Raw genomic sequence first — 20,047 nt, 5'->3', positions numbered from 1 at the left:
ACAACCTTGTAGAAGCTCATCTGTGCCTGGATCAGCCCTGGAGGAAGGATGCAGCAATAACAGGAATGTTGAAAAAGCACCACCACAGCCAGACTAAGCCTTTCTCCAGGCCATCCTTTTGGTGGCTGCGACTTGGCCATTCCTCACCTAGATTCTTTTTACTGACTTCCTGCAGCAAAAGGCTGGCTCTGCTACATTTGTATTATTACCAAGAGGCAGATGTTTTCTCTTTTCCCCTGGGGTTTAGAATTATGCAAATGAAGGCACAAAAACAAAAGCTCAGCTAGTGGGGGAGGATTGCTGTTAAGAATCTAGGCAATTCTCAGAGCTCTTTGAGACACCCCTCTCAGTTTTTACTAACAGCTCACTTGGCTCCTCTCCAGTCTATTTAGAGTTTGGCACCTCTTCAGAACCTTCCAACCAAAGACCTGAAAGTTCGTTCTAAAGTTCCTACCCTGGCCTCATTTTTCAAGTGGAGAAATCAAGGCATATAATATGGGTCAGTGGGCTGACCTTGAGTCTTGACACCCCCTCTATCTTTTTCTTTCTCCCTTCTGCTACATACAGTCTCGCTTGGAAAGGAAACCTCTATGGCCCGATTGCCTCCCAGTCTGTCCCCCACCCAACTGTAACAAAATCCGGAGGGCAATAGGACCTAGGGAGATTCAACCCTGAGGCCGAGAGAGACACACCTGCTTAACCGCGTGGGTTGAGCGAGTGTGGGAGCGAGCTAGTTAGGGAGGGAGGGGTAGAAGTGGGCGTCTGCTGCTCTGGGGCAAGACGAAAGCTGTAGCCCCCTCCAGGGTTCGGTGGTCGTGATAAGAAATCCTTCTAAAGGTTGGCCCAAGCCCCCTTTTGTTGCGCCTCTACGCACCGAGCATCCTTCATCTGCCCGCCCTGGAAGTCGCAGACTGGTTTTGTTTGGTCCCAGCTGTCTCTCCCATTCCGCTCACCCCCGCCTTCTGTGTGCCTTAGTTCCTGAAGTCACCGATCTCTCACAGCTGGAACTGCGGGCTGGCAGGACCCCGGCAGCAGACGGCGCCCAAGAGTTTGGTGACAATTGTCCGGCCGGGTTGGCACTCCGCACGTCGTGGTTTTCGCTAGCAAAGTTTCTCGGTGGAAAAGAAGCCCCTCCAGTTTTCTCTGGATCCTATAGCGGACGCGCACGCCACTTCGCTCCCCGGTGACTGTGCCTGGGGATGGGGCTGTGGCTCTGCTCCTGCCCCTGGTCGGGCTGCCTTTGGAGCGGAGCTTGGGGAATCCGAGAAGCCTACGTGAGAACCTTTGACTAAGCGCGGGTCTGGAGAGAGCGCCGGCGAGCAGGCGAACTAATAGCCACAGCTTAGCAATAGCTAAGTATCTGGGCACTGAACTGAATCCCGAAGGGACGTTCAGGCTGCAACCCCCACTTCTGCCCTGGCTCAGTTCTCCGCCGATTTGAGAGAGCACACTGGTCAGGGCTCCTTGAGAGCAGCTGCTGAGTGTGGGTGCCCCCGACAGACCGGCCTGCCCCGCTTCCTAGAGGGCTGCGAAAGGCGGAACCGCCACCAAAACAGCAGTTCCCATGGCTTCTTACACGACTGGAATTGGTCCCCTGACTGGGCGCTAAGGTGTTTGCTTTTGCCTTGTCCAAATTCCACAGCACGTGTGTTGACGATTGGAATCCCGGGCTAAACAAGAGTCAAGTTCAAAGTGGTACTCCTGGATCCTTCATCTCAGACTCCAACAAGTCTAATTTGGGACTAGAAGAGAAGGATCTCCTGCTCTAACTAGAATTGGACTTGACAGCTTTCCTCACCAATACTTGGACTGCAGCTGTTGCACGTTCTTTGGCGGGTGGGGGAGGGGCGGTAGTGCTCTGAAAACCAGACCACAACAGTTGGAACCTCAACAATGGACCAAGTTTTTGAAATTCCCGAAGAGCCAAACGTGGAGCCGATATCCTCTCTTGAGGAAGATGTCATCCGTGGGGCCAACCCCCGATTTACTTTTCCATTTGGCATCCTCTTCTCCACCTTTTTGTACTGTGGGGAGGCAGCATCTGCCTTGTATATGGTTAGAATCTACCGGAAGAATAGTGAAACCTACTGGATGACATACACCTTTTCTTTCTTTATGTTTTCATCCATCATGGTCCAGTTGACCCTCATTTTTGTCCACAGAGACCTGGCCAAAGACAAGCCACTATCATTGTTTATGCATCTAATCCTCTTGGGACCTGTTATCAGGTGAGCAACTTTTGCATCTTTTCCCTCCTCCTCTACCCCTTCCCCCCATTGCGCAGAGAAGGATGAATTTAATATTTTTTAAGAATGCTACTGTGCCTCTAATTGAATCGATTCTTCTATTCCCTCCCACTCTTGACTTCCCTGCCTGCCTTCCACAAAGTCTTATCTGCAGTCTTAAGTGCCATCACAATGAACATGTGGCATGTACCTGTGTTCCAAAACCATGTTTGGTACCATTAATAAGACTTCATCTGACAATGTTTGCTATCTGAATTTGAGACCAATTGATGTGATCACCTTGTGAACACAGGCCATAGCTTTGGAGTATGTTATTTTGACCCTGCCTTTTAGACACTCTTTAAATTGGATGGAAGTTCCTTACCCTCTCTGTCCCATCTCACATTCAGTTTCTTTACCCTGAGCTGCTTGGGCTGCTGTGACTGTTATTTTCAAATTTTCTGGAGTTATTTGACATCTGGGAAATATTTTAAGCCATTTACGTTCATCTGGTACCCCAACCCCTTGTAATTTGTTTTTCCTGACAGTTTATTGGTCCCCTGTTTATCCCTTTGTATTTTTCTGCAATAAACGTACACGGTTAGAAGGGGCAAAGGAAGACAGTCTATCTGGATGCTGTAGCACAATATAATAATATTGAGTCTTTCCATTCTGATTGCTTTGAAAGGATAAGAATGTGCCTTATCCTAAGGGGAACAGGCATCTGCATCAGAAGTCTCATCTGGATGCTATGGGATTTTCAAGATAGAGAGATGTTGCAAAATTTATGAGGTCAGTAGGAAAGAATGGACCAAGTTTATCTTGATTGCAAGAGAAGCAGAAACCTGCAGTCAGCTGAGGAATATGGGTCATAGTGTTGATGTTGTAATTGCGATTGGGGAGATGTTTCATCATCAGAGACATAAACAGTCTGAAACTGGCTAAGGATGGAACTCTACTCTTTAAAGAAAAATTTTTATCAATATATTTAAACAGGGAGTAATTGATTATGCTCCATCAGTGAAAATTTGAGACATCAACAGAAACAGTGGCCTGGAATTCAGGAGACCTGGAATCTAGTGGGCCCCCCTCGCCCCTTCTGTCATTGACTAATTATGTAGCCTTGGTGAAATCCCTGAAGATGCCTTGAGCCTCAGTTCCTTCATCTGTAAAATAAATGGCTTGGACTAGATCATGGGTCTCAAACTCAAACACTTAACAGGGGCCAGGCAAGTATCATAAATGAGCAAGGCAAGACAAGTATGAGAAAAACAGTAGCTTCATGTGTGATGATAAATAAAAATGAAGTTTCATTGTTAAAGAAATGATGGAGAGTAGTGAGTACTGTGGCAATCTGGATTCCACAAGATAAGCCTAAAGGAGGCAACTGCTCCACAGCTCCAGTTCGTTGATTCCTTGTGGGAATTCAGACCCAATATCGCCAAGGCCCCAACTTTTCAGGAGAAGCACTCAAGACAGGATTTTGTGGGAAATAGAATGACTTAATATTTTGACAACTGATTTTGGTAATTAAATAAAAACACTGTCTGAGCCAAACAAGCCACAGCTGTTCTTCCAATGTGACTCAGCTGGCCTATGCAACCTCTGGACTAGGTAATCTAAAGGTCCTTTCCAGTTCTAAATCTCTGAAGCTAAGCTGTGAAAGGAAGACCTCATCTTGAACTTTGAATCAAGATGTCATTTAGAGATATTATCAGAGGAGCAAGGAAACCATTCTTCTCTCCCTTTTCAAATGCAATCTATTGAATTAAAAGATCAAGTGCTCTTTTAAAAAAATTATATCAATTGGAGGATAATTACTTTACAATATTGTGATGGTCTCTGCCATACATCAACATGAATCAGCCATAGGCATATATGTGTCCCCTCCCTCCTGAAGATGCAAATTTTGGTAAGTACTACCCCAGCCCCCCATTTTGACTTCTCTCTTTGCTTTGTGGCCTCCCAAGCCATCTTTGATTTGGACCATCCATAGTGTTGAGTACTCTGTTTCATTTTTATCATTTAACTTTGACTAGATATGATTGAAAAGCATTTATAATCTCAGTCAGCTAACCCTACAGCCAGGAAAAATAATTAAAAGCTCATAGACCATATCCTTGATAATGCTTATTTTCAAGGCAAATTACTTTTTTAGGTAGGTAGGAACTTGATTAGTGCTATTAGGCACATGAAGGTGTTTGGAGGACCTTATATGTTTTCTTATATGAAATGCAAAGATACCTCTGGAAGTGAAAATGTATTCTCATGTTGTGCCATTTATAAGCAAGGCAAACATGCTTACGTAAACCAGTAAATAGCCTTAAGAATAGAAGCAGGAACAGGATTCTTCATGCACCCCCCCCATATTTTATTCAGCAATAACATTGATGGGCTTGGGTTAAAATCTAAAATCTTTTGTTGGAAGTGCACATACGCATTTTTCCTGACTCAGAGGAGAAAATTGCTTTTTTTTTCTTCTCTGTTTTCTCCTTCCATCTTTTTCTCTCCTGGATTTCAGTTTTCCTTACAGTGTGGATGATTCAAGCTGGCACACATGCACCAATGTCAAAGGGATCCTGTGGATAAATGATACAAATGAACTTATTTACAAAGCAGAAACAAAATCATAGGCTTAGAAAACAAATTTATGGTTACCAAAGGGAAAAGGTGAAGGGGAGGGATAAATTGGGAGTTTGGGATTGACATACACACTACTATTTTTAAAATAGATAACTGGGATTTCGCTGGTGGTCCAGTGGCTAAGACTCTGTGCTCCCAATGCAGGGGACCTAGGTTGGATCCCCAGTTGGGGAGCTAGCTCCTACATACCACAAATAAGACCTGGAGAAGCCTAATAATTAAATAAATATTTTTTTTAATTAGATAACCAACAAAGACTTTAGTGTATAGCACAGGGAACTCTGTTCAATATTTCATAATAATATAAATAAAAGAATTTGAAAAAGGATACATGTGTATGTAGAACTGAATCACTTTGCTGTACAACTGAAACTAACATAACATTGTAAATCAACTATAGTCCAATATAAAATAAACATCTTTAAGAAAAGAGAGATCCTGTGGAGAATGGCAGCTGGCCAATGCTCTTTCCTATTAGGAGCCAGAGGTCTAGAGAGCATATATCTCTGAACTTGTCTTTGGTCTCTTTTTCTGTTAAATTTCATTGCCATTATCATTTTCTCCTCCCATCACTTCTCACCCTCTATTATTTGCTTCCTTCTTACTCTTTTATTTACTCAGCAAATGTTTATCAAATGCCCACTATGTGATAAGGGCAGTGGGTGAGATAAATACAGCCCTTAGCCTGTCAGGAAAGACAGCTTAAATTTCGACACAACTGTTCCAACTTATCATAAGAAACAGTCCACAGTTTCCATTCATTTCTGTGTGTGTGTGGAGGGGGATTCCAAATCAAAGAAAGTTTTCCTCTTTTGTAGAGAAAGAATGAAGTTTAAAAAGCTGTTGTTCCCTAACAGGTCAAGAGGCCCCCAGAACAAGCTTTAAAGAGGTCTTTTGAGGTTCCCTAGGTATATAGTACATTGGGTTCTGAGTTGCCAAGTCTTTTTAAGTACCTTTGTTGCTAAATGGCTTTCATTTGTATCCTTTAAATTGTTTAAAAAATTTTTATTGGAGTATAGTTGATTTATAAGCATCCCTGTGTATTTGAGAGTTTTTTCCCCAGATCCCCTCCAAGACTTTTTGGCTGAGATAGTTATACTTGTGGGTTTTGTCTTGAAAAAGCAGAGCTCAAAAGACCTGATTATGAAGCTGGAAGGTTTGAATAAGCAACATTTTTCCTCAGGAACTTAAGGTGTTAGGAAAACCAGAGCCTTTTGGAACCTTCATCATTTTCTCTCAACACATTATTAATGTTTTTGTATTCCAGTCATTTTTCTGTCATAGGCTTATTCTTAAGGAGACAAAGCAATTTCTAAGTCCTCAAATACTTCTGAATTGGTGTTCTTAGGTTGGTTGATGACTGAATGAACACAAAAGATTTAGACTCAAGTGATTTGTAGAAGGCATGACCAACTGTTTGACTCATGAAAATTGAATAGAACAGGAGTGAAAGAATGGCAGAAAAGTATCACAACTTTCCTGAGTTATTTATCCCCCCTCACCACCAATTTCTTTCCTAGGACAGCTTTAGTTAAGTTCCCATGATGCTTTACTTCTGCAGATGTTTGGAGGCCATGATTAAGTACCTCACACTGTGGAAGAAAGAGGGGCAGGAGGAGCCCTATGTCAGCCTCACCCGAAAGAAGATGCTAATAAATGGCGAGGAGGTGCTGATAGAATGGGAGGTGGGCCACTCCATCCGGACCCTGGCTATGCACCGCAATGCCTACAAACGTATGTCACAGATTCAAGCCTTCCTGGGCTCAGTGCCCCAGCTGACCTATCAGCTCTATGTGACTCTGATCTCTGCAGAGGTCCCCCTGGGTAGAGGTGAGTGGGGTCAGGCGAGGGGCGGGTTCCACTGAAATCAAGGGTCTTAGAAATCTAGACCTGAACTGTCCAATATACTGGCCACCAGCTTCCTGTGACTATTTAAATTAAAATTAAAAATGTACTTCCTCAGTCATACTAGCCACATTTCAAGTACTCAGCAGCTATGTATACCTCATGATTACTGTATTGGTACTATAGAGCTTTCTGTTGAACAGCACCAATAGTCAACTTGCAGAGCCAGATATCTCAGGCCTGCCAGATTTCTTAAACCTGGGTAAGGTATTTAAACTAAAAATGCCATGGATAAACCGTCTCTGGGCCCAGAAGAAGTGAGTAATACCAGCAGCCAGTAGGACATTTTTCCTACCCACAGCGTTTACATTGATTGAGGGTGTTTGGTTGGTTGGTATAGGGATGACTGCCTTTTAATAAGAGTTTCCCTAATATTCTGATCATGAGAAAACATAACCACTGGGTGAAAGCTCCTTTTATAACTTAAATTCCATACTCAGGCCTAAGTCAGTTAATACAGGAATCTGCATTTTTTGAAAGTACCCTGATTGTTTCTGATCAGCCACTTTTGGGAATCACTGATTGAATCACTCCTTCCTTCCATCTCCAGTGGGGAGAAAGAAAAATGGTATGGATTGAATACTGGTTTGAGTTAGGTCTGGCCCCAGTTCTGACCTTCTCTGTGTTCTTTAGAAGAAGTTACCAAAGAGGTCACTGTCTTAATCTCCCATTTGTAAAAGAGGGATCCTGGGATTAGTAGACCTCTAGCAGAGGATGAAGTGTGAGTCAGTGTTTTCAAAAGTTGAGATAAAGTACTGTTAATGACTTTTAACAGCCTGAGATTAGCTTCATCTACTTGGGCCTGAGCTGCTACAGCTGTGGGTACAGCTTTGGACCATTTCCTTATTATTACCTGTTGACCCTGCTTCACAAAGCTCCATGTTTCAAATAAGTGTAGGGAGGAAATGTGTCCTCTTTTTTTCTCTGCTAAGAATTGTTCATGAAGTTTTGCTGGTCTTGAAGCTTTTTGCATACCTAGAATTGAAGGTAGTTGGGGAGAAAAATCTCTGGAAATGATTTCTCCTGAGAATTTTGAGGGTAAATAAATCACTTAATTAAAATATTATGCATTATAAAAGTAATTCATGCACAGAACGAATGGCCTGCAGGTAATTGTATATGCACAGACTATTTCTACAAAGATATGCAAGAAACAATTTACTTCTAGGGAGTGAAAATGAGCAGTCACCTGGCTTTTAGCTTTTACTTTATACCCTTTTATATGTTTTGAATTTCTTTTTGCCATGATCATGTATTACTATTTTTGGTCCTTATTTTTTTTAATTATAAAAATCAGACATGATTATGGTAAAGATTCAAAACTGTACAGAATATATGTAAAATAGGAGAGGTAATCTCATTTCCCAAAGGCAATCTGTTTACCATTTAATGTATATCCTTCCAGACTTCTTTTTACTGTGTAAATATAAACATGTATACAATATATATGTGTGTGTGTAGCTACCCTGGTGGCTCAGACGGTAAAGAATCTACCTGCAATGCAGGAAATGTGGGTTCAATCCCTGGGTCAGGAAAATCTCCTGGAGAAGGAAATGGCAACCCACTCCAGTATTCTTGCCTGGGAAACCCACGGACATAGGAGCCTGGCAGGCTATAGTCCATGGGGTCACAAAGAGTCAGACACGACTGAGTACATGACCCATATATGTTTGCCCAAAAAGGACTGTATTAAACATTCTTTCCAGCAACATGTTTTTTCAAAAGTATACCAATGTTTATTCAATACTTAATTATATATACTTATATAATAATTATATATGCATATATGATAATTTTGATAAATATACTATATACTTCTTTTATATGAATTGGACCATTCTTTCTTACTTCCCTAATCTTCTGTTGGTAGGATTAAAGTTTATTATTTAAAGTGTCTGTGTACTGGAATGAGATTCTGTAGAATAACTTCTTAGCAGTAGAATTGCTGGGAGAAAAGATATGCATGTTTAGAATTTCGTCAGTACTGCCAAAAGGTTGCATGAATTTGTATTCCCAAGTGTATGAATGTGCCTGTTTCTTCATATCTTAAGGTAAATACCTGTATAATTATAAGATAATTGTTTTAATAATTTGCTTTATGAGTGAAGCTGAACATCATTTCATGTTTGGACGTTCTGTTCTTATCTATATATGGTACTATATATGGTATTTTTTCTAGTGTGATGTTTGTTTTTTCCTTATTCATTTGGATGAACTATTCACTTATTCTGCCTATTCCTTTCCAGCTGTGGATAAGTGTGTATGTATACATTTGTATAATGTTCTGTATGTGTGCGCATACACACATTTTAAATGTGCATATATATGTCATACATGTAAGAGATGTGCAGCACACTATATGTAAGGGACAATATACTTGTATTTTCTGGCATTTTGAAGTATTAAATTTTTATATATTCAAATTCTTTATTGCTTTTAGGTCTTGTGCCTTTCTTACAAAGGCCTTTCACAGCTCATATCTGATAGAGCAGTTTAGCCTGATCTTCCAAACAGAATGAATTTTCAGTTTGTCAATTCCCCACCAGAACACAAAACAAAGCAAAACAATAACAATGAAAGAAAAAACATTTTGTTGAGAATGTGACTGGGATTGCACTCAATTATTTAGGTTATTTTGGAGGGAGTTTACATGTTTTGCAGGATCAGTCAATTTCATGTTAGAAGATAATTGAACTCTCTATTTCATTTAATATTTAGAAATGACTTTACTGAGGTATGAATGACAAAAACCTCTACCTCTATCTCCTATTTAATGTGTACAACTTGATGAGTTTGGAGATAAATATACCTCCATGAAGCATCACTACACTCTATGCCATAAATATGTAAGAACTCTAACAAGAAAATTACAGTCAATCCTGGGTATCTGCAGGGGTTTGTTTCAGGGACCCCCTATGGATACCAAAATCTGCAAATGCTCAAATCTCTTATATAAAATGGTGTAATATTTGCATATGACTTGTGTACATCCTCCCATATACTTTACATCATCTCTAGGTTACTTATAATACCTAATACAATGTAAATGCTATGTAAATAGTTGCCAGTGCATGGCAAATTCAAGTTCTGCTTTTTGGAACTTACTGGAATTTTTTCCCAAGTATTTTCCATACATGTTTGGTTGAATCTGTGGATGCAGAGGGCCAACTATATACAACTTGACTGAGGTACATTTCATTAAATATTTTTAAATATACTTCAGTAAAATTGTATCATTTTCTTGTTATAGGTCTTACACATTTTTGTGAGGCCTATGTCTAGGTGTTCTATCAGTTTTTAAATCACCTAATTTCCTAAGTGTCAGGGTAGTGCCTATGTAAGTTAAATGTATCTCCTGCACTTTAGGAAATAGAGAATGGTGATGATGATGATAGAGGCTAGCAGATAGAGTTTACTATGTTCCAGGGATTTCTCTAATGTAATTATTTCATTTAAATCTTCACAGCAATGTTATAAGATACTTGTTATTATCCACATCTTACAAATGAGAAAACAGAGGCACTGAGAAGTTAAACAAATTCCTGGAGGTTCCATAACTAATGGATGGCAAAAAGGATTGGCATCTAGGACATCCACCTTTAGAACCTATATTTCTAATTATGAAGTGACAATATTAGTCACTCAGTTGTGTTTGACTCTTTGCGACCTCATGGACTATAGCCCTCCAGGTTCCTCTGTCCTTGTGATTCTCCAGGCAAGAATACTGGAGAGGGTTGACATTTCCTCCTCCAGGGGAAATTCCCAACCCAGGGATCAAACCCAGGTCTCCTGCATTGCAGGCAGATTCTTTACCACCTGAGCCACCAGGGAAGCCCAACTATATCACTATACAAAGGTTGTAGGGGAAGCTTTCTGCAAGGCCTTATTTTCAATTCTTTGGTGATTTCTCCTATTAAAAACTTTCTGATGATACCCTCTCTCTTAAGGTTTTGTAAACTACTTTTTGGTTTCACTTTTCCTCATTTTCACCCACCCTCCTATCTTCTCCTTGCTACCTCCCCTTTTTTTCTATTTGCTCTGGGAGGCTATCTGGATCAGCATAGATGAGCAAATTCACTAGCAGCATTTTGACCTCTTATGGCATGTGTCTATTTTTAGGGAGACAGATGGAAGGTGTTTTTATATTAATTGGAAGCATCAGGCTTTCTGCCTTTTATTACACTACTATCAACAAATGAGTTCTCAGTTAAGGGAAAGCATCACCACACTTGGCCAGCTATACATGTGCCCTGATGTTCCAAACTCCATAAGGAGCATCAACTCTTGAGAATGGCACTGAGTGTGGTTTATACAGCCAAGAGTTTATCAAATAATCCTTTTGTACTCCTTAAACTAATACAATGTTATATGTCAATTATATCCCAATACAACTAGAAAAAATTATAAATAATTAAAAATAAAGCTAAGAGTAGACACTTTGAGTCTCCCATTCCAGTACTTGAGACCGCAACCTTATACTTAGAGCTGGAAAAGATCTTGGAAACAAAGCTGTGCTTCTTTTTGACTTTCCATGGGGAGGTCTTTGCTTCTCTTGCAGATTAGATTGACATTTCAATGGCTGTAATTCCCTGAATCCAGTGTTTTTATGATAACAGAAAGCTCCAGTGTTTCTTTTGGATGAGTACACTTGGACCCCTCATTCTCCTTGAGAGAGCTAGATCTTTCTTAGTGACCAGTATCCTCTGATATAAAGGAAGGAAGAAAAAGAAAGGGTCACTGGAGTTGAGACTCAGGAGAGCAAGTTAGGGAGCATACTGATCCTTCAGTGATATGGATGTTATGGGCTAGGAAATGGTTTTTAAAAAATTTTTAAACCATTCTGCCAGAAATTTGGGGATTCCTAAAGTTTACCACACCATTGATGTGATAAACTGGCATTGCTGGTGATTAATACAAGCAACTCTAGAATATATCAGTGACCTAGGAGATTGAGGCACGTAGATATTCAGTGATTTGCACAAGCTTCCGCACTGTTGAACCAAGGATATCTAATCGTAGGTATTTTATTCTGTCTCTCTAAATTCAGAATTCTTCATTAATTCCACAAACATTTGTCGAGCACCTACTATACTCCAGGCAGTGTGCTAGGTTCTGGTGATACAGCAGTGAACAAAATATACATGGCCCTTTCTGCCCTCTTGGAATTTCCAGGATATATTTTATATTCTAGAAACACACACAAACAAGATTACTTCCTTGGAGAAGATATTCCTCAAAGCAGGGACTTCTATAACCAAAAGCATTCTCTCTGAGTCTCCTAAGACAGGATTTTTTGCAGATAGAGTTCTCTCTGCCTCCAGCATTGTTTTCTCAGGTTTCATCAGGTAGATGCTGCTTATCCCTTTATATGTACTCTTCTTGTGTTAGTGACCTCTCAGTGCTAGTACTGAAAGTGTTAGTTGTGTCCGACTCTTCTATGACCCCATGGACTGTAGCCCTCCAGGCTCCTCTATCCATGGAATTCTCCAGGCAAGAATACTGGAATGGGTTGCCATTTCCTCCTCCAGGGGATCTTCCCAGCCCAGGGATCAAACCCACATCTCCTGTGTCTCCTGCATGGCAGGCAGATTCTTTATGATCTGAGTCACCAGGGAAGCCTTCAATGCTTGTTCTGAGACTCACTTTTTTTTTTTTACCATCTTAAGTGTACGTTTCAGTGGCATTAAGTATATTGACATCGAGACTCACTTTTTTTAAATGTTTATTTTGCATGTTTATATGATTATTAAAGTATTACAGTACATGTTCATTTCTAATTTCATGGGAAATTTAGAAACTAGAGAAATGAAAAACTTCTACAGTCCCTATCACACAAAATAATTAGTTTATTTTCATTTTTTTCTGTGAATGCTCCTGGTTTACACAGCTGTGTTCATTCATAGGTTTTCTCTTAACTTAAGCCCTCAAGTCTTGCCTATCGTCTCTCTGGATCTCTGGGTCTCTGGGTCAGAGTACAAAGTTCATCAACATTGACTGCCTATTTTTTCTGTTTCTTCTTTCTTACAGCAGTGCTCATAGTCTTTTCCCTGATATCTGTCACCTATGGGGCTACCCTCTGCAACATGTTGGCCATCCAGATCAAGTATGATGAATACAAGATTCGCCTTGGGCCACTAGAAGTCCTTTGCATCACCATTTGGCGGACATTGGAGATCACCTCCCGCCTTGTGATTCTCGTGCTCTTTTCAGCCACCTTGAAGTTGAAAGCTGTGCCCTTCTTACTGCTGAACTTCCTGATCATCCTCTTTGAGCCTTGGGTGAAGTTCTGGAGGAGTGGTGCCCAGATGCCTAATAACATTGAGAAAAATTTCAGCCGAGTGGGCACCCTGGTGGTGTTGATTTCTGTTACTGTCCTCTACGCTGGCATCAACTTCTCTTGCTGGTCAGCTTTGCAGTTGAAGTTAGCAGATAGGGACCTTGTTGAGAAAGGTCAGAACTGGGGACACATGGGCCTGCACTATAGTGTGAGATTGATAGAGAATGTGATCATGGTCTTGGTTTTTAAGTTCTTTGGAGTTAAAGTGTTACTGAATTACTGTCATTCCTTGATCGCCTTGCAGCTCATTATTGCTTATCTGATTTCCATTGGCTTCATGCTTCTGTTCTTCCAGTACTTGCATCCATTGCGCTCACTCTTCACTCACAATGTAGTGGACTACCTCCACTGTGTATGCTCCCATCGACACCCTCGGGGCAGGGTTGAGAACTCAGAGCCATCTGCTGATGCTGAAGCAAGGCAAAGCATTGCCTGATTCTATCTTTCAGATATTTGGGAATGGGTTGGGGGATGCCAAGACCAGCTGTAGAATTGAAGGAGATGATGAGGCTCTTGGGTGAATATCCACCAGGATATTTTTTTGAGTTTTCTGGTAAGTCTATCAGAAGAAAGAGCAGCCCTCAAGTAGATTTTATTTCCTTAAGATTGACTGCTATGTTTGAACACCAAGGTAACTACTACATATCCGGGAGGGTCCGAGATGTCATTCATATTCCATCCACCCTGGTCAGCTGTCTGGCTGCCCTGTGAGATACCTTATATCCATGCACCTAAGGCTGTCTGTGACTTTTAAGCTCTGCTCATTCCCTTGAGCATTACTGAGCTTTCTGTGGACTGAACTGAATGACTCAGAATCCCACCAGAATATATCCTGACTGAACAGAGGATGTGACTGCTTACAACCTATGGGTACTGCCCAGGAAACTGTTTGACTAATGTGGAACCTGTAACTGTGAACGTGGCTGGAGTCTTTCAATTCCAATGAGAAACAGTGATTAAGAGGTAAACCCCCACTATTGAAAGAGCTGTCCCACAAATGAGTTAGCTCTCCTTTAGGACTTTACTAGTGATCATTCATCAGGGATCTTTTTTTCCCAGCAGCCCTTCAAAGACACACTATGAGGAGGGAGTACAGAGTTCATTCAAGGCATAAAGCAGCGTGACTGTTTATCTTAGGGACCTTCATGAGCCTCCAGTGTGCTGAGTGGAGTGGTTGAGTCAAAGCTCGCTCTTCTTGCCTCTTTATCAAGGATTCCCTCCAACCTGGCTTTGTTGTGCTCTTTGACCAATTCTGATGTAGATCTCAGAGAAGCTGAACTGTAATTGAAAATGTTTCTAATGTGTGGAAGAAATGAAAATTGCTTTGTGTCTCCTACTTTCCTGAGTATTTTGTTGATTCATTTTTTTCAGAGAATAAGAGAGGTAATAATACCTAGGACATCAACTTTATGTTGTTTGGGGCTGGGAGAGTGGCTAACACCCCAAGGTGGAGTGAAGGCAGAGGAGGAAAACCAGATCACGTTAAATCATCATCAGTACTGCTTTCTGCCCACAAGATTTTATTTTCTAATAAGGAGCATGTGCTTATCAACCATCTGCTCATTCCTACACCCCCAGTGGGGGAATGCAGGTCTCCCTTCCTTATGTATCTTAATGTTTATATATCATATGAGTTGGATTGGGAAGATCCACTGGAGAAGGGATAGGCTACCCTCTCCAGTTTTCTTGGGTTTCACTGGTGGCTCAGCTGGTAAAGAATCTGCCTGCTATGCAAGAGACCTGTGTTCATTCCCTGGGTTGGGATGATCCCCTGGAGAAGGCAACAGCTGCCCACTCCAGTATTCTGGCCTGGAGAATTCCATGGACTGTATAATCCATGGGGTTGCAAAGAGTTGGACATGACTGAGTAACTTTCATGCATATGAGTTGGGTATTTTGATGAGAAAGTCAGCTGGATGCCTCTAACATCACCAAGGATATGAAGCTTCTATGGCCACTGACTATTGGGACTGAGTATCTTAGCATTTACCTAACTAATGCTTGCCCCTCACAGACCAAGAAAGTAAGATGAACTCCTAGTAGCATGAATCAGTTGTGCCCACCACAATGCTGTGAGGAATTGTGAACAATCTAACCTAAGACTCCTCATTCTCATCCAGTCTTACTCTTGGGATCTTGGTAAGAATTTATCTTTTGCCATTTCTCCTCCTCTTATCTAATATTGGAAGAACTCCCTCTGTTAAGCAGCAGTGCATGAGCCAGAATTGTCCTATTTCCTGACATGTCTCATGTGGTTTTGCCATCTTCAACCACTGTTTGGGGCTGAAAGGATTAGATACTTAGTTTGGGGAAGAGTAAAGTGACTTTGGAGAAGTGGAGATTTCCTCTTTCAACATAATTCCCTCATTCCTCATCCTCATCTTTCATGATGGAGATCTAGGTGGTTGTAATAAAAAGCACACACCACTGTCCTCTGATTATTATTCAAGGTAAATTTGAAAGAAATAACCTACCAAATCTCCAGAAAAACACACTGCCTCTTTGGAATTCAAGCAATAATTTCTCCCTAGTGGTTAATGTGCCTTCTATTATTTAAGAGCAAGAGGAGTGTGGAGCTATAATTTGGTCCAGAAAAGCCACGTAAGTCAGCTACTTAAGGATCAGGTGCTATGAGAACATAGAGACACACAGTTGACCCAGGCAAGCCAATTGGAGCTGAAGTGGAGATACAGAGGGCAGAAAAATGTGGCTCACACCAGACTAGACTTATTTTCCTGCATGTATCCTTTCCATCCTCAGTGACTTAATATGCCAGGAATGTAGAGAGTTTAGGGTGAAGATTGTGGAGCAAGTTCCACTTGAAAAACCAGCTGCCCTTATCCACAGAGAAGAGACACCAGTGATACATTACACAAATGAATCTTCAGAACCTCCTATATAGGTGGTGGCCTTTCTGTTCCATAGCAATCTTATAGATGCACAGGAGATGCATTGTGGAATATAGGAGTAGAGCAGAGGAGTGTGCTCCTTTCCATCTGCAGACACTTCTTTTATTACTCCTTTTTACCTTCTGAAATCTTAAAGCAACACAGGGTACTTTTAAATTTTATTTTATTTATTTTTTAAATTTTATTTTTAATTGAAGGATAATTGCTTTACAATATTGGGCTCTGTAACAACCTAGAAGGGTGGGAGGTGGGGGGAGGTTCAACACAGGGTACTTTTGTAGGGGCAAGTCTGAGTGGGAGAGGAGGCAGAGATGGGGCCAGCAAATGGACCTTGGAAAAGGAGTACAGAATTACAAAGTGCGGGGGAAGATGCTAGACCATTGTAGCAACAACTATTCTTATGTCATTGAAAATTCAGTAGGCTAAGTATGGACAAATGAACATATTAAGGAAATGTATTATTAATAAATAAACTAATAGTTGTCAGTTTTAAAGACTATGGGCATAGAACCATGAGGCACTGTAGGAGAATTAAACGCTAGCTGATATTTATGAGCACTTACTATATGTCTGGCATGGTGCTTTATATGCATTATTTCATTCAATCCTCAGAACAGCTCTTTTGAGGGTAAGTACTGTGATTCTGCATTTTACAGATGAAGATTCTAAGGCATAAGAATAGTTTATGGACTGTGGCTGGGTTTGTATCAAGCATGCTTTATCACAAATACTCCTTATTAAGGGGTACCACTCAATTCACTCTAGAGAAGGGTAAGTCCTGAAAAGCCTAGGAGGAAAACAGAGGATGTGTTCACATGCACTTGTAGGCTGGAGACTGAGAGGGTTGGGAAATTGGGTTGGGCGGGGAGGGGAAGGATAGTGAAGAGAATCATTTCCTTTCTAGTTTCAGGATTTTGACTCCTTATGTTTTTAGACACACACCTTCCAGATCCTGGTTGTGGAAGTAAAACTGGAGGGAGCAATTCCAGTCAGGTTTGTATGACCACTTCCTCCAGAAATAACCAATCAGAGCAGCGGAGTACTGAAGCCCATTCTCTTATAATTTTCTCTGGCCAACACTGCCCTTACTGCTGTTGAGAAGCTGACCCCCAGAGCATGCTAGAGAATGGGGACACTACAGAATAACACCCCTCCTGGAGCCGTCATAGCTCTGAGAGTCTAGGTCAACCTTGAGTGCTCTTTCAGCTAGCCCTCCTCATGCCTGCACCTCACAAGGCCATAGTCTTTAGCTTTACAGAACTGATTACTACTTCCTGGGATAGGGTGAGGTTGACGGCTGTAGGGTTGGGTGCTCCCCCAAACAGTCCATCTAAATCCACGAGACTCTGTCTCTGACAAATCTTCTAGTACAAATCAGTTGACTGTGGACCCTCCAAAATATTTCCCAAGAGTGGAGATCCTCCTTCTCTGAAGTTTTTGCTTTTGGGCTTTATTACTGTTGGGAGGCGGGGATATTGAGTTATATCCTTTGAACTGAGAAGGAACTTTAAAACCGAAAAATGAAGCAGGCAATTCCATAATGTGCAATTATGAAGTTTATTGTGGGCATAGGCAGGATCTGGTGGACAATGACCCAGGGATATTCACAGCTGCACTCTGTGCCCCTGAAAGGGGTATGGGGGAGTTGAAAAGGGATCAAAGCTGAAAATAGAATCTGGCTACCAAGGGAGACACACATTTGCACCTATAGGAACCAGGGTTCTTTCCTCCCCCATCCAAGGAGTCTCATTATCATTACTCATCCAGATCAGCAAAAAGTATTCTTCCAGTTTCATATCAGATGAAGGCAAAGCTAAAAGTTAATAGGGAACTCAACTGGGTTGGGTGCATTCCTAGTGAGTAGGCTAAAGCTAAGTCATGCAGAGAGGGGAGGGAGTAGGACTCTGGCCCTAAGAGCTGACAAAATGGAGTCAGTTTGATTCAGCCACACAATTACTGTCTTCAGAAGACGCCTATGCCCGCAGTTTTATGCCTTTCCTCCTGAAAGACTGGCACCATCAGTCATGTACTTCAGGCCTTAGAAACTCTGGGGTGCACAGTGAAAGTACGTTATGGGCCTTGGCAACAAAACAAATGCCATGTGAATCCAGGAAATAGCAAGGCCAGTCTGTGTAAGATATGAAAGCTACCTGCAAAAACACATTTCCATATATGGAAATAACATCTGAATAGCACTTTATAATATTCAAGACACACTTACACATATTAGCTCTCTTACCAATGTGTCATTGTTAGGACAAGCCCTCTGAGTTGTACATGTGGATTTGCATTGTTCTAATGAGAGGGGTAAGTTATGAGGATGGGATTAACATATAGATACTACTATATATAAAATAGATGAACACCAAGGTCCTAGTGTATAGCACAGGAAACTATACTCAATATCTTGTAATAACCTATATTGGAAAGAATTTGAAAGAGAATATATCTATGTATGTGTGTCCATGTGTGTAACTGAATCACTTTGCTATAAACGTGAACTTAACACAACATTGTAAATCAACTATACTTCAATTAAAAAAAAGAAGCCTAGCAAGGAGGATGTAACAAAGATAAATTCAGCCATGAGTGTGTTAAGTAAATACAATTAGTAATTTTCAGTTCTGTTAATCAACTATTAAACTCTTAATTTGTGCCTGCAGAGTCTATGTAGATATCTTAAAGAGCTACATAGACGCTGAAAGACAAGTGAATCCAAAATATTGAGTGTAAGTGATGTTGGAGATAAATAGGCACCCTCATTTTACTGGTATGAGAGTAAAGTATTGGCACAAATTTTCAGAAGGTCGCTTGTCAGTATTTGTCAAAATTACATGGCATACTTTTTGTCTCAGAATTTTAACCTCTAAAAATTTTTCCCTGTGGAAACATAGCCACAATTGTTCAGAGAAATATGTATAAGGATATTCATTGAGGCACTGTTTGTCTCCATGAAAAACTATTAACTTAAATTTCCAACTATAGGGAAAAGATTAAATTCTTGCAATTCCATAATTGGAATACTGTCCAGTCATTAAGAAGAATCATGTAGGTGTATACAGCATGTGCTGAGTGAAAAGATAGGTGAAAAAAAGCAAGTTGGAGAACAAAATGTATAGGATAAGGTTATGAAGAATTACTCAAAACTTAGAAACAAGGGTGTGATAGGAAGAATGATGCCCACCACCTCCTGCTCTGCCATAAAGGTCTACTTGTCCTAATCCTCAGAACTTGTGAATATGCCATCTTATATGGCCAGGGAGAATTAAGGGAGAATTGCTAATCAGTTGGCCTTGAATTAGGAACTTATCCTGGATTATCTCGGTATGCTAGATGTAAACCTATTGATCCTTATGAGAGAACATGATGTGAAGATGGAGGCAGAGATATTTGAAGGTTTTATAATGTTGGGTTTAAGATGGAGAAAGAGGGGACTTCATTAGTGGTCCAGTGGTTAAGACCCTATGCTTCCACTGCAAGGGTGCTAGGTTATGTCTGACTCATTGTGACCCTATGGACTATAGCCCGCCAGACTCCTCTGTCCATGGGATTCTCCAGGCAAGAATACTGGAGTGAGTTGCTGTTTCTTCCTCTAGGAAATCTTCCTGACCCAGGGATCAAACCCGAGTCTCTTCTGTCTCCTGCATTGGCAGGTGTGTTCTTTACTACTGGTGCCACCTGGCCAATGCAAGGGGCACGGATTCAATTCCTGGTTGGGGAACTAAGACCCCATGGTGGTGCAGCCAAGAAAATATTAATTAATTAATTAATTAATTAAAAGGAATATATGTTGACAACAATTTTAAAAAAGATGGAGGAAGGGGCTACAAACTGAGAAATGAAGCTCTAGGATGAAAACAAGGAAATAGATTGTCCCATAAGGCATCCAGAAGGAGCCAGGCCCTGCTGGCACTTTGATTTTGGCCCTATGAAGCTGGTTTTGGATTTCTGACTGTCATAACTGTAGGAAAATATTTTTTTAAAAAACCTACTTAGTTTGTGGTAATTTATTAAAGCAGCATAGGAAA

The 20,047-nt window shown here is 41.0% G+C and overlaps 1 protein-coding gene across 2 annotated transcripts; it reads left to right on the top strand.

Moving 5' to 3' along the window:
• The first annotated feature begins 754 nt into the window (after positions 1-754).
• On the top strand, positions 755-14,440 carry XKRX (XK related X-linked). Of its 2 annotated transcripts, none has more exons than XM_043897667.1 (3): positions 755-2,228; positions 6,430-6,698; positions 12,804-14,440. In XM_043897667.1, exons 1-3 carry the CDS (start codon positions 1,894-1,896, stop codon positions 13,544-13,546), a joined length of 1,347 nt encoding a protein of 448 aa, XP_043753602.1. In that variant the 5' UTR covers positions 755-1,893; the 3' UTR covers positions 13,547-14,440. The 2 variants fall into 2 exon arrangements, with proteins under 2 accessions (XP_043753602.1, XP_043753601.1); XM_043897666.1 differs by having other exon boundaries at positions 12,801-14,440.
• Positions 14,441-20,047: the final 5,607 nt, after the last annotated feature.

Source organism: Cervus elaphus, chromosome X (assembly GCF_910594005.1).
Source record: "Cervus elaphus chromosome X, mCerEla1.1, whole genome shotgun sequence".
Taxonomy (NCBI): Eukaryota; Metazoa; Chordata; class Mammalia; order Artiodactyla; family Cervidae; genus Cervus; species Cervus elaphus.
Note: the sequence above shows the minus strand (reverse complement) of the source record. Positions and strands in the feature narration are given on the sequence as shown.